Source organism: Oikopleura dioica, chromosome PAR (genome assembly GCF_907165135.1).
Source record: "Oikopleura dioica chromosome PAR, OKI2018_I68_1.0, whole genome shotgun sequence".
Classification (NCBI taxonomy): domain Eukaryota; kingdom Metazoa; phylum Chordata; class Appendicularia; order Copelata; family Oikopleuridae; genus Oikopleura; species Oikopleura dioica.
Genome location: NC_137293.1, coordinates 4,467,025 through 4,489,884, shown reverse-complemented (window position 1 = coordinate 4,489,884; position 22,860 = coordinate 4,467,025). Strand labels below are relative to the sequence as shown.

The 22,860-nt window shown below is 37.9% G+C and overlaps 1 protein-coding gene across 2 annotated transcripts; it reads right to left on the bottom strand.

Annotated features, from left to right (window-relative positions):
• Nucleotides 1-5: 5 nt before the first annotated feature.
• Nucleotides 6-22,148, bottom strand: LOC145702412 (uncharacterized). Of its 2 annotated transcripts, none has more exons than XM_081779636.1 (11): nucleotides 21,827-22,148; nucleotides 16,612-16,654; nucleotides 15,038-15,211; nucleotides 2,826-2,955; nucleotides 2,051-2,161; nucleotides 1,731-1,820; nucleotides 1,563-1,649; nucleotides 1,190-1,329; nucleotides 919-1,143; nucleotides 806-874; nucleotides 6-742 (listed from the first exon to the last, which is right to left on the bottom strand). In XM_081779636.1, the coding sequence occupies exons 1-11, from the start codon at nucleotides 21,913-21,915 to the stop codon at nucleotides 464-466; spliced, it is 1,437 nt and encodes a 478-aa protein (XP_081635762.1). In that variant the 5' UTR covers nucleotides 21,916-22,148; the 3' UTR covers nucleotides 6-463. The 2 variants fall into 2 exon arrangements, with proteins under 2 accessions (XP_081635762.1, XP_081635761.1); XM_081779635.1 differs by having other exon boundaries at nucleotides 806-877; nucleotides 21,827-22,147.
• Between the last annotated feature and the right edge of the window lie 712 nt (nucleotides 22,149-22,860).

The following is a 22,860-nucleotide window of genomic DNA, read 5'->3' as shown; positions in this document are numbered from 1 at the left end:
TTTAAAGTTTTTGTTTATTCACAGTAAAATATTTCATATTTACAAGTTGCTTTTTCTTCGCATAACGCACTTCTGGAAATTGTTGATTTGGACTTTTTTTCCAAAAACGCATCATTTTTTCAATTTGATTCTGAATGTGTTAGTATTTGCTACTCACAAAACGGGGCCACTGTACAAAAAATTAGTTGTCTATCAAAAGAGGTTCTTTTTGAGAGGTAGGGTTTGGAAGCATATTTTTTATCTTGTATCAGACATTGAGATTATGCTGGTTTTGGATTACCTGGACGGCAAGTTTGATGATTTATGTATAAAAAGGTCTATGTTAGACTATTTACAGAAAGGGTTGGTTGTTTCATAGAAGCTTAATTAAGCTTTTTCTATAGTAAAACATGACGACTTCGAGTCATCTTGGAGGCTTGATTCTAAAAAAAATCATGCCAGTATTTCGAAAAAAAATTTGATTTTAGAGGGTGCCGTTTTGATTATTTTGCTGAAGCGAAAAGCTCAAATTCCTTCTCGGAGCCGGAAAAGCCCTCATTGGCCTTGAATAATTATTCGCTTCCATATTCATTTGATTTGGGAGGGTAAATTCAGGGACATAATTAGCTGGCCGGGGACCAAAACTCGGCGCCACTTGAGTCGAATCCTCAATGATCGTGGCTTCCTTGTTGATGTTGGAGAAGCGGACGTTGTGGCCGGACGAGTTGGGCTTGCTCTTCACTGAAAGCTCGGAAATCTGATCCTGAAAACGAGTTAGAGAGGGGTTCAAGAAAGAAGAAGGAGAAAGTAGAGGCGGGGTATTTACAGATTGGTCTTCGGAAATTTTCGGCAGCGGTCGATTTGGGAGCATCATTTGCTGGCGGGCCGTGATTTGCTGCTGGAAGAAGGGTTTGAAATGGATAAAAAGGAGTTCCTTACCTGTAAGAACTGAAATTTTTGCATAGGATGAAGCATCGCCAATTGCGCCTGAAGAATCGGGTCTGGCGAAACGCTTCGATTCCTTGGTAAATAACCAGTTGGTCGTCTGACTGGCAATCGGCGCTGTTGATAAATTTCTTCCAGATTTTCTTTTCCGTTCATGCTCATTACATCCTGATAGTTGCCCTCCCCGATTGTCGGGGAAACGGAGGACTCGTACGCGGACTAGGGGAGTATTTGAAATCAAGGAAGAGTATGTTGTTTCTCTTACCATGTCAGAAATCCTATCAGAAACGGTAATCTGCGACTGCAAATCGCTCTCGACTTGTCTTATTCTTCTTTTTGCGTAGAGAGACTCCATTTTCTTCTTTGCCATGCGCTTCAAAACGGCGGAGTAGGAGATGAGAATCACTAGAATAATATTGATACTTCAGTAGATAGCCGCCCCGCGATATCCCGAATATAGAAGGGGACACTGCCAAAATTAAAGAAACAAGGAATTATGTGGCGAGGAAATAAAAGCCCGGAATTTGCGGTTTGATTAGCGCTGTTTCTGCTAAGATGGCAAATTTTTTCAAGTAAAAATGATAAAAAATTTCACTTTCGAATCGAAATTCAAGAGATTTTGCTTCGTGAATACAAACCTATCATGAAGAAATAAGCAAAAATGTATCCCACAGTAAATATCCAAGTCACTGCAATAGCAACTCCGCCCACAACTTCGTCCACTCCTAAAACATTGTAAGAAAGCAGAACGAGCGATTAATTTCAAATTTGTTTTCAACTGGAATCGCTATTTATTGATATCAAACCTATCCCGGGGAGGGAGACAAAGAACTCGGAATCGTCGCGTGGCATCGTGTTGAAAAGACTTTCGACTGCTTGGAAAAGGGCATTCAGACCTGAAATTAAGGATTAAGGGTGTCTCCTTGCTATTTTGTGAGTTAAACTTGCTAATAATTGTGTCATTTTCTATAACTTTGATTCTAGTCTCGAGAAAAAGGTTTGTAAAAAAGTCTCTTACAATTTGATGAATAATTTTAAGAAAAGCCGCACAGCGGCTTTAAAAAAACAAAGCCGCGAAGCGGCTTCGCCAAAAGAACTGTCACACTCTTATTCAAATTTAACCTACCGATTTGGAAGGCCCAGTATCTGGAGACGATCCCCATAGTTTTCTTCTTATCAGGTGATCCACAAACACAGACAGAAACCAGCAAAATGAAGCTCGCCAAAACCGCGAACGCTTAAAAAAATCCGTTAAAAATTAGTTTTCTGAAAAAGTAAGTTTTTCCAAGCAGAAAAATGAGCTAAAGTTTTGTGAAAGAATGTACTCCACGTCGTAAAACGGTACGACCTTGTACGTGTGGAATTTTCTTCGAATTTTTACGAAACCTCATTAGTAAAAAACACGAGGGAGGGGAGGAAAAGGGAAGAAAAGGGGGGAAGAAGAAGCTCAAATAGGCAGTTATTTGGATTTGTTGAAATAAGAAAGATAGAGCAACAAATCTTGTGTTCGGATCTTGTTGGATTATTTTTCATGCTCAGGACATGTAAAACATGCGTCATTTGACTCTTTGTCTGTTGTCGATCAAATGATTTTTGACGATTTTGGTTGAGTCAGAGTTGATTCAAAAGTTCAACCAGAAATATCAAAATTGATGGCAGAATTTCTGCCACAGAATCAAAAATGGAAGTGTTTCTATAAATCAGGGTTTTGATTGGCCGATTGGCCAAATACAGTAATCTTATTGGTTATCCAAAAACTTTGATTCTGTAGTTTAGTCCGAAATTGATCTTTTTCGAAGCCATATTCAGCCAAAAAGTGGCCAAAATTGGAGCGAAAATGGCCAGATCTTGTCCTAGTTATAAACCTCAAAATTTTGTTCAATCTTTTATGCAATTTTTACCTGAAAAGATTGTGCTGATAATCTCCATAGCCGTCGTTATCTTGTTTTCTTCAATTTCAAAGACAGTATCGACCAGTTCCGTATAAAACATATTCTTCGTCTTTCGCACCAAAAATACAACATCGAAAATCTAAAAGTACAAATGAATCAATTGAAGTCTTTTTCATTCTAATTTTGACCGCAAAAGCGGGCGCTGATCTTGACCGGCCACCTGGAATCCTGGATTTGGGGGGAGTTAAAACTGTACTTGGGATTTACGTTTCTTCTTGTTTCGTGCTTTTTTGCTGATTGTATGCTCGCTGGTTTTGCATGCGAAAAGAAAGTGACGCCCATATTTTGACAAGATGTTAAAAGATGCTTTGAAAATAGATTCTCGAAAAGAGGTTAAGAGAACGGTAGCAAAATTCATTTTTTGGGAACCGAGAACACGTAGAATCGCGTTTCCGCTAGAATCTTTTAAGCCTGTGAAATCGGTAAAGATAGGCAGCGAAGAAAAGGGGATGAAGAGCAGTGTGGAAGGGATTGTTACGTTCACCCAAGATTTCCAAGAAAAAGATTCAGAGGCGAAAAAAGGAGTGATTTCCTGGATGAGGATTTTGATTGGCTGGTCGGCCAAATACAGCAATCTTATTGGTCATCCAATGAATCATTGGCAATGATGCACTTCCATTTTTGGTTTTGGTGAAAAAAAAGTGTCAAAAAACAGCTTCGAGTCGAAAATTTTTTTAACTTTGAAATTCTGACTCTTTAGGAGCAAAAATGCGGTTTCTGTTCCAAGTGTCCCTTTCGTGTTGAATACCATTACTCGCAAGTGCTTTCTTTTTTCATCCCTCTTTTTTCCTAGCTCAAGTGCTTCGAGTTTCAATTGGAACTTTTCAAATCACTCGAAAAAGGAGCTCTAAAAAGGTGCACAAGAGAGAAGAAAAAAACTGAAACCGGCAGGGCTTAGTAACGGCCAGTTATGAGCATAATTTCTTGCATAAGCAAAAGTCACGTTTTTGAAAGTAACGTGATCTGAGGTGGCGCATCTAAGTTTATATTGATTGTAAATAAATGGTTTCTCAACCGACTCAAAGGACCTGGATAAAAATTGAAATCTGGATTAATGACGAAATCAGAATATCGAAAAAATCCGAACATGTTTGAAATTTGCTAAAAGTTTGTTCAGATTTTGGACCAATCAGATTCTATATTCGACCGTTAGGCCAATCAGATTTCTAGAAAATACCAAGAAAAATCGAATTTTGTCCATTCAAGCCATGAACCCTAGAATTCTTCAATGAAATTTCAGGAAAATTTTCAACCAATAAGAAGCCTGTATTTGATCTATCCGCCAATGAAAGACTAAAAAATGGGTTGGCGTCAGGAACTGACAAAAAATTTCGGCAAATTTTTCATGAGCAACTACTCGGCTTCTGATTGGTCGGTTAGCCGAATCCATGCTTCTGATTTGTCGAAAGTTGTGGAAAAGATCTTTTTGACTTGTTTTTGACTTAATGTTTTCAATAACTTTTTTTCCAGGTTTTATTCAAATAAGCTCTTTTCAACCCCGGGTTAATAAAAAACCATGTAATATATTTTTCTTAGAACAAGTCGATTATCCAATGTTATGCAAATTGGCCCCGCTTGTGAGATTGATTCTCGAGTACGGATGAGCTCAAACAATTGAGACACCTTTGCGAAAATAAACCGGGCGGGCTTCTGTCGACTCTCAAAATAAATTCCAGTTATATCCTTACGCGCATGTTTTCAATCAACGTGAAAGCTCCCTTCTTGACAGCTTCAGGAAATGGCACAAAGACAAATCAGAACCGGGAAGATAACGATAATGCACCCATCAGCAGATTTCAAGAAGTGATGCTGTTAGAACAAGAAATGGATTGTAGCCCTGGGAACCTGCAATGAAAATCTGAGTACGGCTCTGAAAAGCTTCAATGAAAAGCCGCGTAGCGGCTTTTTAAAAGGCAGCCGCGAAGCGGCTGTTCCAATTCTAATAAATATATTAAAAGGCTAATATTGCGAAACTACCATATTATTACCGATATTTCTACAATTTCGCCCTAAATATTTGTCAGATTTTAGACCAATCATAATTCCGTGTTTGGCTTGAATTTCCAGAAATTTTCGTTACTAGGAAATCAATTTCTAATACTCTTTGGATGATCTTTCTCGCCGAAAAGTATCTCTAACCACGTTCCAACGCGGAAAACTACCGTATTCCATCCTCGTCGCACCTGGCTAATAACTGTACTTTCCCTTCTCCGCGCTTCCCATCCAAGTATATATTACAATATCAACTCCGGATGTTCAATATCTAGGGAAACTCGATGAAAAATGAGCTTTTTTCTGGGCTTAGTAGGGGGGACATATAATACAGTTTCAGAAAGCCCAGAAGCTGGGGATCATTTTTACTATTTACAGTAAGGGGTTTGACTCATGCCCTGGGGCGTTAAGGGACGTCTAAAGTCCCAAAAATTGGGCAATCTCGGAAAAATGGCCATAACTTTTTTTCTGTCGAGCTTCAGAAAATGCGAGTACTTCCTACTTGTAGAGGAGGCTCTGACGATTCAGAATCAGTATAGAAACCCTTTGTCACCCCCCTATTTTAGGGGCTCTAGAAGCTCTAGAAGTTGAGGAAGTCATCCGAAAATCGGAACTTTTAGGAAAATTGGGTAAAAGTTTAATTTTTGTCGGAAATCGATTTAGCCAAGTAAGAATCGACTTCTCGCCGAAAAAATACAGTTTAGGGTCATTCGCGGTCACTTGGGGTCATCAAATGAGAAAAACTAGAATTTCGACGAAATTAAGTCCGAAGCGTATCAAAATGACCCTAAACTGCATTTTTGTCGGCGTGAAGTCGATTCTAACTTGGCTTAGTTGATTTCCGACAAAAATTAAACTTTTACCCAATTTTCCTAAAAAGTACCGATTTTCGGATGACTTCCTCAACTTCTAGAGCTTCTAGAGCCCCTAAAATAGGGGGGTGACAAAGGGTTTCTATACTGATTCTGAATCGTCAGAGCCTCCTCTACAAGTAGGAAGTACTTGCATTCTCTGAAGCTCGACAGAAAAAAAGTTGTGGCCATTTTTCCGAGATTGCCCAATTTTGGGACTTTAGACGTCCCTTAACGCCCCAGGGCATGAGTCAAACCCCTTACTGTAAATAGTAAAAATGATCCCCAGCTTCTTGGCTTTCTGAAACTGTATTACATGTCCCCCCTACTAAGCCCAGAAAAAAGCTCATTTTTCATCGAGTTTCCCTATCAATATCTCCTCAAGCTCGCGGAAGTTCGCACCTGTCAAAGTCGCTCACGTCAAAATAAATTGCTCGCGGTCATCATCATTTAGATGTACTCCTCGCAGCTGCAAAAACTCTACGTGCCAGTCAAAAATTTACTGGGCTGATCATTTTCAAAATTTTTAAACATACACTTGCGGTGTTCTCGCGTGAGCTCTTACAAAAAAAAAGAGAGCATGGAACAGTTCTAAAAACATAACAAAATAAATCTCTAGAAGATCGATATCGAACACCATAAAGATTATAATAATAAAGAATCTTATATTTAAGATTAAAATTACCGATGATTTTTGATGATTGCCCGGAAAACTAAAGCCCGAATAAGCGACACCTAGCAAGCATATTTCTCTTTCGTTCCTGCCTGGAGGACCCCTCCTACTGGAAAAATTTCAAAGTGAAAGAAGAACTATCTCCGGAGTTCAAATCAATTCTCTTGAGATTTTTTTCGTTATCGCTCATTTTAAAAGTATGAGAACCAAATTAAAATGTACGAATATTTCAAACTGTCCTTATCAACTCATTCAAACATGAATTCTCTTCCAGCTCAATTTCCCAGCATCAATTTTTTCCAATTGATAAGAAAGGGTTTTTGGGAGAGAGAGTACTCAACGCAGAATGGACCACTCGAAAGATCTGAAAATTCACGTTGTCTGCCGCATCCCGGTATACGCAATCGAGTGATTCACGATTGAAAGCATTCAGGAGGATTTTAAGGGTGTAAACATCAATGACGGAACTTTTGTCTTCGAAGAATTCAAATAAATAATCTCTCTCAGGGAAAAAAAATTGGAATTCTCATCCAACAATTCTGATTTTCTTTATGAAAATTAACATAGTGACACCCTTAATTCAAACCAAAAAGATAGCGTTGCCCTTATTCATGTCAAGCTTAATGGTCTGAAGGAGAAATTAAGGGTGTCACTATGCAAAATCGACTCACAAATCAAGTTCAGTTATGAGCAGATTCTTAAGGGTATCTCATCCATAAGTTTCAAAACATGAATTTCCATGCTTTTTCAAAGTTTATCGAAAATTGGCTTTTTGCGTCGACGGGTTAAAATTTTTTCTTAGTCGTCAAAATGGTTGTTTATCCCAAATTTGATTCCCAGTCCTTAATTTCGTTTAAAACGTCTCTTAGCTGGGCGCTCCAGTCAGCCGCCTAACGAGCTTAAATCGTTGGTTCGACCCTTAATCGTCGCCCGAGCTTGAATTCTAGCGGATTGGTAAAGAGATAATTAGTGAGAAACCAAACTAACGCAAATTAGCGCTGCCGAATATTTTTGCGAAAACGTACGCGCCCAGGATTTAGAAGCTAATTAAATCAGTGCTTGTTTTTTTCGGGGGATTCTTAAGAAGCTAAGTAGCCAGGAAATTTAAACAGATAGATAAGGATTTCGCCTTCTGGTTCAATTCAGCGGATTTTTTATTTTGTTGGAGATAAATTCTCATTTGTATGAAAAATGATGAATAAAAATCATTTTTTATTCATTTTTTAAAATAATTATTTTATAAATAAATTAAACAGTAATTATCTTAATAATAAAAGTTATAAAAGAAAATATTATAAATAAATTATTTTATTTTTAAATTAATTATTTTAATAATTTAAAGAATAAAATTCCTAAGTTTAAAAAATTTTTTTCATTACTTTATTTGTTTTTTTATATTCATTAGAAAAATAATTATTTAATTAATTATTTGATTAATTTTTCAAAATAATCATTTTAATGTTTTTTAGTGAAACTCCCAAATCTTGCATAAAAACCGCCTGGGCAAGCATTAATACAACGTGCGTAAAATCCTGATCCCGCGGAATGATGCGTTTTTAACTTGCGACCTCTCTTTGGGCAGTTGCGAGGCCGCATTCCGACTGCGGGTTAATTTCAAAATTCAGAAGAATTTCGAAAAGCCCCTTCTCCAACAATATTCCAAGAGCTTCTCCCAAAAAATGAGGGCTCGTCCGGAAATACTTTCGCAAGAATATGCAGCGAATAAATGCAAAAGCAAACAATTCTTCTTTCCTCGCTTGAATTTTTCAAGAGAGTCTTGAGACTCTTCGTATTGACCTTTTAAAAAAATCAGTGCTCTTCTGATTCTTTTCTCAGGAGCGTCAAAATATCACCGATAATCTTGGCTTTATGATGAGCCACCAGCTCAATCCAATTTGGATTAGCTCAACACCTTGAAATCCAAGGAATTCTTCACCGAAAGAATTATTTGAAAAGTGCCGCTATCATTTTTATTTTCGACTTAAACTTTTACAGGTTTTACTTGTGTAAGATTAAGGGTGTAAACATCGATATCGTCATTTTTTGGAAGTATCGGAAAAAATAAGACGATTTCGACCAAATTTCTTTTACAAACTTTTCGACCAACCAGAACTTTGTATTCAGCAGATAGCTAATCAGATTTCAGAATATGTTGTCGGGAAAAATCGACCATTTTCTGGTTTTTTCTCACTTAATTTTCAGCAGCAATTTTCTTAATAAAAGCTGTATTTTCATCAAATTTTACAACTATTAGCTCATCACCTGCATTAATTACTGAAAAGGTTAATAGATAAAAGACTCTGATCAATCATTTATCGCTAATTAACCCTATGCGTAGGGTAAATCACTAATAATTTGGACTTTTTCTGGGTTTAGTAGGGTGGGCATTTAATATAGTTTTAGAAAGCCCAGGAGCTGGGGATCATTTTGACTATTGAAACTGGGGTGCGATTTCGTACCCTGAGGGCATTTAGGCCCCCGGAAGTTCCAAAATCTGGGTACTCTCGGAAATGGGATTTTTGAGGGCGAAACTAGCTTTTTCTGATGGAGTGGTTTCTACCAAATTGTAGCTCAGGTTCTGACGGTCATTTTGAGCCGTTCAAAAGTATGTCCCGGGGGTCTAGGAGGTGGTGGTGGTGGTGCAAAGTTGGGTTGAAGCCGGAAATCCAGCCAAAATGGACTCTTCTCAACACGATACCACTCAAACAACTACTGTATATGTATAAGTAGTCAAGTGTGGTCAAGTTGAGGTCACTTGAGGTCATTCGGGGTCAAGTTCCAAAACTCTATTTTTCCTAGATTGCCTTTTTCTTCGAAATTTTGAGTTGACCCCGAAGGACCCCGGTGACCTCGAATTGACCTTTAGGTGACCTGAAGTGATAATTTGTACATAAACAGTAGTTATTTGAGTGGTATCGTGTTGAGAAGAGTCCATTTTGGCCGGATTTCCGGCTTCAACCCAACTTTGCACCACCACCACCACCTCCTAGACCCCCGGGACATACTTTTGAACGGCTCAAAATGACCGTCAGAACCTGGGCTACAATTTGGTAGAAACCACTCCATCAGAAAGAGCTAGTTTCGCCCTCAAAATCCCATTTCCGAAAGTACCCAGATTTTGGGACTTCCGGGGGCCTAATGCCCTCAGGGTACGAAATCGCACCCCAGTTTCAATAGTCAAAATGATCCCCAGCTCCTGGGCTTTCTAAAACTATATTATATGCCCACCCTAATAAGCCCAGAAAAAGTCGAATTCTTAGTGATTTACCCTACCTATGCGTCTCGGTCAGAGCACCCCCTGTGCGGCTCGCGGGGAATTTTTTCACCCGCCCATCTAGAACAATGTTATGCATTATTTTACGCTTCTTCGGAGCAAAATGCGCTGACTCTCGTGTTATCACAGTCTCGGAGACAGAACATCCTCAATTTTTGTTGTTTTTTAGTCGAGCTAGAGACTGTTATGTAATAATTATCAAATTCTCGAGACGAAAACGCACCAACTTCACGCGCGTTCATTCGATTCTCTAGACAAATTTCATGTTCTCGAGACAAAAAGGGTCATTTTCTACTGTTTTTTACGATTTACTCGATGATGAAAAATACTAGTATATCATTTTTATGTCTCAAGCAGATAAAAAATCTGCCGTAGATTCTTATTCTTTTTGAATTTTCTAATTTGGACAAAAATTGGCCGAGAAATTTGCAAAAAGGGGCGCGGGGAAAAAGTTCCCCCGCGAGGCGCATACATAAAAAAACTTGCTCCTGTTGCGAAAAAGAAGCGCGTGAAATCACACATCAGCCGTCAGAGAATTGGAACGTTTTCAATTTGCCACAATTCGAAAATCGGTTCTTTCCAAACACGACCACCCCAACTAAAAAAGCCGCGAAAACTAGCGAAATCAACTTAGAAAGAGAAACTTAGACGAGCGCTTTTCTTTTTGACTAATTGCCCCGTGATTCGTCAAAATTCGGCTTCTCGCCGAAAGAATAGAACGATTCAGTTTTCAACGAAAATGTCTTTTAGACTGTCTATCAGACAATCAATATTTTCTTATTTGAAGATGTCAGTATTTTGATAGATTGACGCATGGAGTTCAAAAAGTCGCGCGAAATTCTTGCTTGAAATCCGTCTAAATCCATGAATTACAAAATTCGAAACGTTTAACCCTTCGTTGACCTATTCACGTTGTGCTAGACGCGCCTTTATTCCGCCATCTTTGCTCAAGCGGGTTAATCCTAAGCCAACTAGTTAAGGTAAATTCAGCTGCAAAAATAGCTTCAGCTCATTTATTTCGCCCAACGCCCTTTTCTTCAAAATTTAAATTAGAGAAAATTTTTTAATTGCTCGTGACACCCTTAAGACAATGTCCAATAGTAACCAAAATAATATAGAAACCTCGACTAGCCAGTTAGGGGCGAGAAAGTATGCTTGTTTGAATTGATGCAAATTCGAGCTTGTTATCAAAATCGCCAGGCATTTTGTCAAAACAAAAATGACAAGCATAAATAGGCAAAAACGTGAGAGAGGGATGTTGCTTGGGGATTTTTTTCGAAATTAATGATTTTACAAGAAACGGCCCGGTAAGGAGAACATGGGGTTACTAACGCTTGGAATTTTAATTTCATAAGAAATAATTGATAAAAAAGAAAAAATAAAAAAAATTTTTTTTGAAAAATTTTCCAATTTGAATTCGATTCTATCATTCTGTCAGTTTTGCTGACGGCTGATAAAGCGAATTATAATATTTTCCCTGTCCCCGCCCCGTGGTTCTAAAGTTTCTCACTTTCTCACCGAAAAGAAGCGAGGATGATGGATTACATGTCAAAAGTGGCACTTGTCAACGTGTAACCCGCAAAATAGAGGTACTCTAGTTTTCTCTCTTGGGAGAAGTTCTTGAGTCGCTAGAAAAGAAAGAAATGATGATTCAGCAGAATAAGATACAAGGGTCGAGAATTCGCGTTAAAAAATTCCACCAAATTTTGAACGGCGAAATCAGATCGAGAAAAGGGATTACGCAACGGGGGACAGAGGGATTGAGATGAGATTTGTAGATGTCGATTAGACAAAGAACTATGGATCAAGAAAGTTTAAGGGCCTCCCTGATCGTATTTTCTTTTCTTGGCTTGATTTATTGATCATGAAAAGTTCAACTAAATAAAGAAATGTATTGAGCAAAGAAAAGCCGCGTGCGGCTAGAAATATTTCTGAATAAAAAGCCGCGCTTTTTGCGGCTTAAGGGTATACTCATCGATTTTGGTCGGGTCTTTAATCGGCGAAATCGAGGTCTATACCCTTCAATTTTAGTTCATTTTAAGCCGCAATAAAACAGTGACGCCCTTATTTCAAGGTTTGTATGAAAAATCTGATGCTATAATAATGACTTCATCATCAATTGAACGATTTTCTAGCGCTCCAGAATTTATCCGAGTCGTCATTAAAGAAGTCCACGTAAATCCGCACCGCGTAATTTCGCCTCAAAATGATTGAAAAAGAAGAGAGTGTCCAGCTCTGTCGAAAATTCCCTCGAAATTGAATTTATCCTTATCAAAGTCCGGCTGCTGGAGCCAAATCAGGTGCACCGCGCCACCGCAAGCTTAGTCAAAACCCTTAGAGTTATATATTCACGCGGCTTATCGTCGTCGGCGACATCAAATGACGCAAATGAAAGAGAAAAAAGTTAGATGTTCCAGAAATGACGAGGAATTTTATTAGACCCGAAGTCGTAGAATTTTCAAGTTCCTGAAAGGTTCATCTTTTAAAACCTGAGTCAGGGCTTAAATATATCAATAGAAAAGCCGCGTAGCGGCTTTTTCAAAACAAAGCCGCATCGCGGCTTCGTAAGAATCTGTTTATTTATTTCAGAGATAATATTGCGAAGCCGCTTTGCGGCTTCGTCTTTAGAGAAGCCGCTAGGCGGCTTTATATTTGACATATCTCAGCCCTGACTCAGGTTGAGGTTGCCGTGCAGTTTCTTAAATTACCGATGATTTTTGATAATTTCCCTGAAAACGAAAGCCCGAATAAGCGACACCAAGCGAGCAAATTTTGTTTTCTCGAGTGCCTGGAGGACTCCTTCTGCTGGAAGAATTCTACGTTAAAAGAAGAATAATCTCAAACAACGTGATTTTTTGTGCAACGTTTTCCACGAAAGTCCCTAACACTCAGCTCCTAAAAACTCGCCCTCTTTCATCTTCATCGCTTCCTCCAAGAGGTGCCATTAACTGCTTTCTGATGGAATGTCCCACGTTTGATCTTTTTGGAACCCACTTTTTCGCGAAGTCATTATTTTCGAGGCCGCAAAAATGTTCATTTTTGGATCTTATCGCTTCCAAAATAGACCAGATTCGCGCAAAATTACGTGAACGGAAGGATTCAAATATAGAATCTTTCAAAAATAACCATTCCTTAATTTTCAGAAAAAAAACTCATTCAACCGAAATATATAAAAACTCTCTAAAAGCCAAATTTAAGAAATGACAAATTCTATTTGATGTTTCCGCGTCAAACATTTCCGCAGAAATTACCGGATTATTTTGTCGTTGTCGGTTGAATTGAGCTAGAATCAACCACCAAAATTAACCCTACCCACACATATGCTCAAATAATTTAGGTTAAGGGTACCACTATCGATTTCCCAAATTTTGGCCTTGAATAAATCTGAACTTATGAATGCTTGAGCTTACTCTCTGATGTCTTTAAGCAGATCTTTCCTAGATCCTTAATCTGCCAGAGCCGTTTTCTATTTTCTCAATAAAAAGTTGGCTAAATCTCAGAGAAAGGATTTGATAATTTGACTTTAAAATGGACTTTCGCGAAGCAAAACGGCTTCTTTTTTTATTAAAAGCCGCTATCAGGATTCCTACACAGGTTGCCGACCCTAGCTTTTTTCATGAGAAAGAGGAAGTGATCAAGTAATCCTCCATAAAAAAAAACGTGGAAAAGGAATGGCTCTCTCGAAGATTATGCAAGTATAAAACAGCACAAGAATTTGCTCGTTGAAAATGTGCAGGTAAAAGAATTAACATGCCAATACGGTTCTTTTTTTTTTTCGCGCAATTCGCGATTTGCGGTCACAAAAAAGGTTAAGCGCCAATTTTCATAATAACAGGCCACTAAAACTTCGGGTTAACAAGATTTTACCAGCTGCGAATGTCTCTCACTTAACGTTAATTAAATTACATGATAAGCTGATAAGTTGATTTCTCCTTAGCAAGGTATTGTCATTTGTTCAAAGAGCTAGAATAGCGGGATTAGCCCCTCGTAATAATCGTTCAATAAAAGAGCCCGTCCTTTTTTAGAAATCCTTTCTAGGTACCCATTTGCCCGGGCCGAAGCAACAGTTATCCAAGTCCTTAAGAAATCAACTCGAGTGGGTCCTTCCGTTCCTCGCAAAAACAAAAGCAAAAGTAAGAGCGAATTTCTGCATAAATTTAACAACAGGCAGGGAGACTGTATAAACTCTGCATATTTCAATATTCTTGATATTCCTGTATCTCTTTAAAAAGGTCAATTTCTGTCCAAAAATCTGAAGTTAAATCATAGCAGCATGAATACTTGTCAGATTGGAGTGACATTGGACATTGGACATTTTTGACGTTAGACATTTTGACATTCTCATTTGACATGACGGAAGTACCCTCTCTCAAGACATGAGCCACTTAATTTTGCGCAAAACTGATTGAGCCGACTTTTGACTCGGCTAGAAACAGGATTTTATATATCTTTATTTAGAAAGGATGTGATCGCTAAGGATGTATGTTTAGGGGGGGTATCTTATCGAAGGTTCTATGAACACATTCTTCTTTAAAACAAGCGATAAAAAAGCCCCAGCGAACACTTTCAAGTACTGATATGCCTAACGGGTTAAATATTTTGCTCAAGATATGGCGCAATCTAACATAAAATGGCTAATTCAGTATTTTTTCTTAAGGGTATCCACAGCGATTTCGAAGGAAACTTTTTCATTGCGTATGACTTCATTCTTAAGGGTGTACCCCTTTTATTTGACACAATTTTGCTAAAAAATGAAGGGATCAAAAGAGACGTTTCTTTCTAAGGGTGTACCCTTAAGACTAAGTTGTCTTTTGTATCATTTTTTCAGAGGAAATATCCTTAAGTCCAGGTAAACTTTCCTTGATAGTTCTTTTAGAAAATGAAATACCCTTACAAGTAAATGTTGATTCTGGTGGTAGTACTTGACCGAAGAGGAGGCCCTTAGTCAGAAGACGGTTGATGGAAAAATTTGAAGAAGGATGTAAGTGCGTTAATGTTTAGTACGTCGCTGAGCCGGAAGAATCATGTCGGAAGGCTCGCGTCTCGAAGTTATAATCCATCACGTTGAGTGAACAATCATCCGATTCCGAGGCAGACAGCCGGAATTCGAAAATACAGTTCAAACGATTCGGCAATTTTTAGTTTTCCTGTACTGCTCATTTTTGTTTGTTTTTGATATGCATTTTCTCTTTTGCAGGTTTATTTCAACTATTGGCTGCCGAGCTAGTAAATGCCTTCTGATTGGCTCAATTCAAAAATTGCCCATTCGAACTCTATTTTTACTTAAGGCTCTCCCTACGATATTCTTTCCTGCCTTTTTTGCCTTTTTTTAAACCTGTTCTTGAAATTCTACCCTGAAAACCAAACTTACCAAGAAGAAAAGCGCTCCAAAAAGAATTCCAAATCCGAGGTTACAGCAAAAGCAGCAGCTTTCAATAATTGGTTCATCATCGTCTTCGTCATCATCATCTTTGGGCGTCAGCTGATCTGGTGTTCCTCCACGGTCACGCAGATCCGGCATGATGCAGTGCGGATTTGCAAAGTTCTAGGGAAGTTTTTAGCTTGTTTTTTTGCTCAATATTCGAGGTACAATAGTAACCTCAAGGGCCAAAGAAAATAACTTGAATGTTTTTCCTCTTGATTTTTTCCTTGGTAAGTAGTTGTTTTAATTATTGATAAGCCAGTTGCGTGAAAAAGGAGCAAGTTAGTCAATAAGTTGTGAAATTCTTACTCTCATTAGAAGAAAAAAATTGAGTGCCGATTTGCGGTAGGTGTGTTTACCCTAAAATTGGATAACAATTTTCATTCATTCAAGAAAAAAAATTGTTTTCAAAGCAACTTTTGAATTATAAATGTTACTTTTTGCCCTGGTTTCGTTCTTTATTGAACAATTTTCGATAATTTTGTTTGCGATAAAAATATGCTTTTCATTTTTTCTAGCGCAAGAAACCGTCTAAAACAATTGTTTACGCGTTCAAGTAACACGCGAAAATGACAAAGCCTGCTTGAAAAAATGCATGTTTTCGTCGCTAAAACTGGCTTAAGTCTCCTTTTTTTCTTGACTTGACTATCTGAGGTAAGCGTTAAAATGAATTTCCCGTTTTGCGACGTCCGGGCTACGTAATCCCAAATGAGGAAGAAAAGCGGTTTTTTCTTGGGGCGCTTCTAAAATGAATTAGAACAGGATTTGACGATAGCGCGCGGTGGAGAAATTGGCGAGAACATCCGGACGCGGCGAAAAAAGGATGAAAACGACAAGAAGGGAATGAATGATCATGTTTTCTACTTGTTTCTTATCTTATCTTATGTAAGGAGGAAAATGTAACTATAAATCATTTTCGAAATCCGGCGAAAATAATTGATGAAAATCGGGTCTTAAAATGTAATAATCCCGCGAAAAAGAAGAAAAGTTTCTCTTATTTTTTTTTTGAAAATCTGATTGGCCAACCAGGCAAAAACTGACATCTAATTTGGGGGTCATGTCACGAATCGAAAAAAAATTCGACAACTTTTGTTTGGAAATTTTCAACCAATCAGAAGCCCGGACTTGGCTGACCGGCCAATAAGCAGTCGAGTAGCCGCCCACGCAAAATTTGTCGAAATTTTTTGTCGGTTCCTGGCGCCACCCCGAAATTAGATAACAGTTTTTGGGGATGGTGTCTGGAACCGACAAAAAAATTTCGACAAATTTTGCGTGGGCGGCTACTCGGTTTCTGATTGGTCGATTTGCCGAATCCGGGCTTCTGGTCGGTCAAAAAATTTCCACGTAAAATTTGTCGAAATATTTTTGTCGGTTCCAGACACCTCCCCAGTTTTTGGCTGGTAGGCCAATCAGATCTTAGAAAAAATAGCGAAATTTTTCTATTTTTTTCGCGCTCTTTTTGTTGATTCAAGCCATCGTCCCAAAAGGATTTTTTGATAATAAAAGGTATAAAAGAACATTACCTGTCCAATATAACCAGGCGGCGGGAGAGGAAAGCGAGGTGGGCTCGGCTCCGATCAGTTCAGAAACAATTCAAAAAATGAAAAACAGAAAACAAAGCCGCTGCTCGGAACGCAACGTTAAACAGGTTTACGAAATAAGCGGGTCTAAGCTGCTCAGCTCCACGTTTGGGCTAACTGCGCTTGTGCTTTTCGCGCGAAATTGTGTATTTCTAGCCCTTCAGACTTTCAGCGTCCAAGGGTCTGTTCTAAATGCACACTCGAGGAGTGCTTTTTATTACTTAACTTTTTGGGAACAAGTTTTTAAGTTAATTTTACGACCAAAAAATAACCAAAAAGCTTTGTTTTCATTTTATAAATGACCCTTTTGGTCCAAAATCAACCTCATTATTATTTTGTAAAATAAAATCCGAAAAAAGCAAATCAAATGACTTAAATTGACTCAAAAAAGCAAGAAAATCGACAAGAAATAATAAAAAACGGGGAGGTGTCTGGAACCGACAAAAAATTTCGACAAATTTTGCGTGGAAATTTTCAACCGATCAGAAGCCTGGATTCAGCAAACCGGCCAATCAGCAGCCGAGTAGCCGCCTACGCGAATTTTTTTTGAAATTTTTTAGTCGGTTCCAAACACAATCCCTAAAAAACCGGTCAAGAATAACAAAAAATCCTGAATATGATCGATAAAAAGACAAAAATCGAATAAATGAGCAAAAAAAATCTGACCAAAAATGACCAAACGAAACTCTCATCTTTTGCAAAAAAGAAAGTGAAATCAAAAAATGCGAAATCCGTACTAGGACCGGCGGCGTGTAAGATTCCATAAATGATCAAACACGTCCCTCCTCCATATTTTCGTCCATCCTTTCTTGTTGAAAAAGGAAGAAGCTTACTCCCGCAAAACGACGTTTCATCTGGAGCAAGGGACACACACACGCATTCCGAGGACAGTTGGCACTGAATTCCACTAAAATAAGGAATTCACTCACGACGTCTGCGCAGGTGTTCATCTGACGAGCCATCGCTTTTCCCGTATTTTTTAGCCGCAAAGAAATGATCAGCTTGATAATTTGGCGGTAACGCCTTATTTAATTTCTTCAAATAAAATTTTTACTCTAATTCGAAGACAAAAATTAAGGGTGTAACCATCGATAAATCTTGACCCGACATACCTGAGTCAGGGTCATTAAAAGCTTTAAAAGACCCTGACTCAGGTTTTTTACACATTCTGCCCAGTCAAGGTTAATCGATGGTTGCACCCTTAATTTTTGTCTTCGAAAATTAAAGTAAAATTTTTTGTTGAAAAAAAAAAATTTGGCGTTACCGCCAAGCCACGTTTGATCGACAGCTCTATTGCTCAAAACGTCGTTCTTTTTGACTTTTGCGGTGCGAATTCAATCGAGCACGAGCTCTTATCGGGCAATTTCTAAAATGATGCGTCTAATGAGATCCGGCGTGTTTTTTTCTTTGTGTGATCTATCTTACAACCAAGAAAGAGATGGGCTCATTTTTCTTCTCGTTTCGAGCGAAAGAAATCGAAAAGTTGTTGATGCTTCTACTTGTTCTTCTTGCTGGATAAGAGGATCTAGTAATGAAAATTTGCAAATGCAACCATTGTTAGATTCAAATTGTTAATGTTTTGTTTGGATCAAAGAGGAGCTTAGGGTTTTCGACTGTTCGCTAGAAAGGATGACTGAATTAAATATAAGGGTTCTAAGTCTTAACAGTATTTTCAACCCTTATTTTACCAAAACGACCAAACTCTTTTTTATAAAAAAGGCTCGAAAATACTATTTTTTGCAAAAGATAATCTTAATTTGCAAAATAAAAGAGAAATTGAAGAAAAAAATGCAAATAAAGAGTTTTCTTTTTGAAGAAAATTTTCCGGTGTGTTCACTAGACAAATCAAAATTCACTTCTTATGACCTGAGTACTTCCGCTGGGTCGTATTTAATGCGTTCCAGCAGGACCTTTGCCTCGTGGATCTAACCTTTTCTTCTTCGAAAGGTAGTGCATCACTCTACTCTTCTATCTTTGAAAAAACACATTCGAAAGATTTGAAGAATGCGCGCTAGAATTTGCAGACGAAGAATTAAATCATTGCCGCCATTTTTTCTCATTTTTTCATGCGTAAGAATTTTAGATTGAATCAGATAGAAGCCATTTTACGCGCTCAAATCATTCTTACTAAGATGACCCTAGATTCTTTTACGAAAGACTAAGTTCACAATTTGTATTCAAGCGATATTGATTTCGGAACATTCGGGGACATTCAAGAACATTTGGGACATTTGAGACATTTAGAGCCATTCGGGAGGTTATAGATATTCAGAGACATTTGAGACATCTGGGGACATCATGGACATTCACAGACATTTGAGACATTCGTAGTCAATTGGGAGATTCAGTGACAATCATGGACATTCGGGAAATTTGAGATATTCGGAGACATTTGACACATTTGGGGATATTCGAGACATTCACGGATATCCGTAGACATTCAGGACATTCACGGACATTTGAGACATTCGGAGACAATTGGGACATTCAGGGACATTCGGTAGATTTGAGATATTCTGAGATATTTAGGACATTTGGGAACATTTAGGGACATTTGGTTACATAACAACCAAGAATTTGGTCTATAAGAAAATGAATTCTCGACGTAAACCATCTTGTCTCAAAACTATCCTCTAAAACAAACTTTTCGATCGCCCTGAACTTTCCTTCCCGGAAGAAGTCGGTTCGAGTTCACGTCTCGTTAATTATCCCCATCGTCACCCTTAGAGTCTACCGGCTGTCCGCAGGTTGTATCCGTGCTGGTCGCGCTTGAGGTGTCTCCGAATTTTCTTTTTTGCCTCTTAATTAGGCTTGGCAATTTCGATTTTGAACCGCTCCTTTTCGAGGATCCTCAGCGAAATTTTCGAAAATTAAAATTGCATTTCAATCAACTCATCTAATCCTGCCAAATCGAGACAGCCAAGATCGTTAAACTGACGCAAATACGCGTCCCAAAGCTCTTGCGAGTGACGTTCAACGCTGCCGAGTTTGGAGAGGCCGGGAACGCTTGGATAAGTCAACTTTCAGACTGACGGCCAGGGATGGCGAATCGAGACAAATTTCGACACGAAAAAACAATTTTGTAAATTTTTCTCGGTTTTTCGACAATCGAAATCGACAACTTTCCGAAAAAAAATTCAGCGAAATTTTCGACCAATCATTGGGCCGGATTTGGGGTGACCGGCCAGAAGGAAGCCAATCAACGCTCAGTTTTGAAAAAATTGTCGCCCGGAAAAGTTAAAGCCTATTAAAGTCTTCTTCTTTCAATTGAACTAGTCCCGAACTACAAGAAAAAAACGCGTCCTTAGATTGCGATATCTCTTGTCAGAAAAATTGACGACAGCGTTAAAAAAAGTTGAACCTGTCTCTAAACAACGTTTTCCCCGTTTTCACTGATGACTATCAGTAAACGTTGTGGCCTTTTGGAGCGTTTTGTTTCCTTTTTCGCTTTATCGCGAAAAATTTACTTTATTTCAAATAAAAAAACCCCCTTAGCAACGCAAAAAAAAGACTAACGGGTGAATATTCCGGAAAAAAGCCCTTTGGAAAATGCTCTCTTTCGCTAGCAATAACACCACTCTCGAATCTAAAGTCTTTCAATTGCATTCGAAAGAATAACTTTTCGCTTTTTTATCAATTTACGAAAAAACAGAGTCCAAGAAGGGCGGAAAAATTTTAAACAAAGAAAAAGCTGAAGAAAATTCCGGGGTTATTAGGGACACTTCACTTTGTTTCAGAAGCTCATTTTTAGAGAGTGAGTTCTGAGACAATTTCACAGCTCCGACTTCATCATTTTCTAGCATTTTTTTCCAAGAAAATACGGTTAGGGACACCCTTATTTTATTTAACACATATAACTCAAATAAATTTATGAGTCATATCAGATGACTCATATATGTGACTAATTAAATGACTCATATATATGACTCATGTATGACTTATTACATGACTCTTATGATAAGACGATGAAACCCTTAGTCAAACAAAAATCGACAAAGTCCTTCACTTTTTCCCTCAAAGAGTGTTTTTCAATGCCCTTGACCATAATCTGGCGGTGAGTTTCCGGCGGTTTGGCCTTGGAGAAAACCGGATTAGTGAAGAAATTGACATTGTCTTCAAAACGTGCGGTGGTGCAGCACTAGAATCTCTTCAAGAATCCGTTTAAAATGACCGAGCTCCTAATTCCCGTGTCAAGTTTATTCTGTAACTTTTTCGCTTCTTTTGGCACCCGGCGTTTCCGGGACTGCTTCCGGGAATGGGTTAAAAATTGCGCAAAGAGTGAATTTTTTGTGGAGCTTTTTTCCTTATTGGGGGCTCGAACCTATAGTTATTTTCAATATTTTTCAAGAAAAAACCAAATTTTAACCCATCCGCGTTGTTTCGCCAATTTTTTGTCATACCTCTCAAAAGGGGTTAAATTGCTTTAAAATAAGCGCGGATGGGTTGAAAATATCACACTTTTTCTTCGAAAAATTTATCTTCAAATCCGATTAGTTACTTAACATATTATTCAGCTTAGCTTTAGTTAAAACCCAAATCCGATTTTTTCAAAAAACAACTCGTTTAGACCCCAATAAGACACGTGATTAAATCGCCAAGTTAGAGTCAAAAAAACGGACTGAGTAATTTTAATATGGGACAACAATTTTAATCATTTTAAAATCAAACATGCGGAATCGAGATTGAAAAAAATGCGACGCTGACACGATCGAATTTACAAAATATGTTTAGAATCGACTTTCTGAATAGGTTATTATTTCCAAATTTAATAATAACATTTCCGGGAAGCAACTTAGCGGATTTCTAATAGAACTATTGTCAATAGTCTATTGATCAGAGGACTTTTTACTTCATTTACGTAAGTATTTCGAAAAGCACGAGTTATAAATAAGTTTTTCGCTAAAAAAGTGACACCCTTCTTAAAAAATAATCGAAAAATGTTAGTTTCAGCCCCAAAAAATAATACACGAAAAATAAAGTTCTAATTTTTTAAAAAATTTTTTTATAAAAGTCTTTTATAAAAAAGCCTCACGAGAGACCTTCAAATAAGCTTTAAAAAATTGTAAAGAAAGATCATTTTTCATATTGTATTCGATATTTTTTTGAAAAAAATGGACTCAAAAATTTTTAAAAGAAAAATCGTTTGATGTTTCTGAACTTTTCCTGAAAGCGTCTCTCCTCATCCTGATCTGGCGATGCGCATTGGCGTACCGCCGATCCAGGAAAGGGCAAATTTTTTTCAATCATAAATTGTTTTTTCTTCTTTCCAAATGTTCTTATCTCTCAGATTATCTCTTGAGATGAGTTCTGTCTCTTTTCCGAAAAAAAATTATAAATTTTTCTTTGCTCTTGATTTCAGTTGATTTTGCGTTTTTGGGTCAACCCCTAAACCGCAATTGAGAAAAAAAAATTACACAACGAGTTGCTCAAGATACAAAGTACAAAAAAACTATTCAAGGGAGCAAATTTTCGGCCATGATGGTTACGCGCAGTACTGCGCGGAACTTTGCCCGCTAGCGCCACCTTATGCGCTCGATGCGTTGTCACGAGCAAGGAGATTTTCAAAAGGGGAGCTAGAGGGTCGATTCTTTCTGAAAGGCGCTATAGGATTAATTGTGAGTTAATGCTGTTGTTATAATTAAGCAAATTTATTAATTTTATTAAATAAAAAAATATTTAATAGCTTATATAATCAGCGACCTTTTTTCATTTAAAATTTTCATTAAACCTTTAAAAATATAAGTCGGCCAATCAGATCTGTGTATAAGGCCGCTGCACCAATCAGATTTCAGAAAAAAAATGAACTTAGATGCGATATTTTCTGCTCTAATTTTGATGGCGATTCTTACGTCGAAATCAATTCTGAGATATTTTATTCGCTTCATCAAAGCTCGAGCAATATGCTGACCGTTTTGACTCCAGCAAAAGAAATAAATTGGCACTGCCTTCATTCAAGGATAAATAGTCGCCGAAGAAGAGAAAATTGATTTTAGCACGGTCAAAAAATGGAAATTGGAAAATGCGAAGGAGAGGTAAAAATCACTTTTGAAAACAAAAGAAAAGTTGTTTTTTCTAGTGCTGGTTATTTTTCTTTTATTTGATCGCCGGACTGGGATTGCTTTACGCTTCCTTCAAGCTTTTCTTAAAGGTAGTAACTTCCGCCTTCGTCGTTTTTAAACCTCCTTTAGAGAT

Excerpts from the sequence above, each read along its gene's own strand:
- LOC145702412 (XM_081779635.1), bottom strand. The coding sequence starts at position 21,915 with ATGATTGAAAAAAATTTGCCCTTTCCTGGATCGGCGGTACGCCAATGC. Across the intron at positions 1,144-1,189 it reads CTGATAGGATTTCTGACATG|TCCGCGTACGAGTCCTCCGT; the intron begins GTAAGAGAAACA and ends ATACTCCCCTAG. Across the intron at positions 878-918 it reads AAAAATTTCAGTTCTTACAG|CAGCAAATCACGGCCCGCCA; the intron begins GTAAGGAACTCC and ends CCCTTCTTCCAG.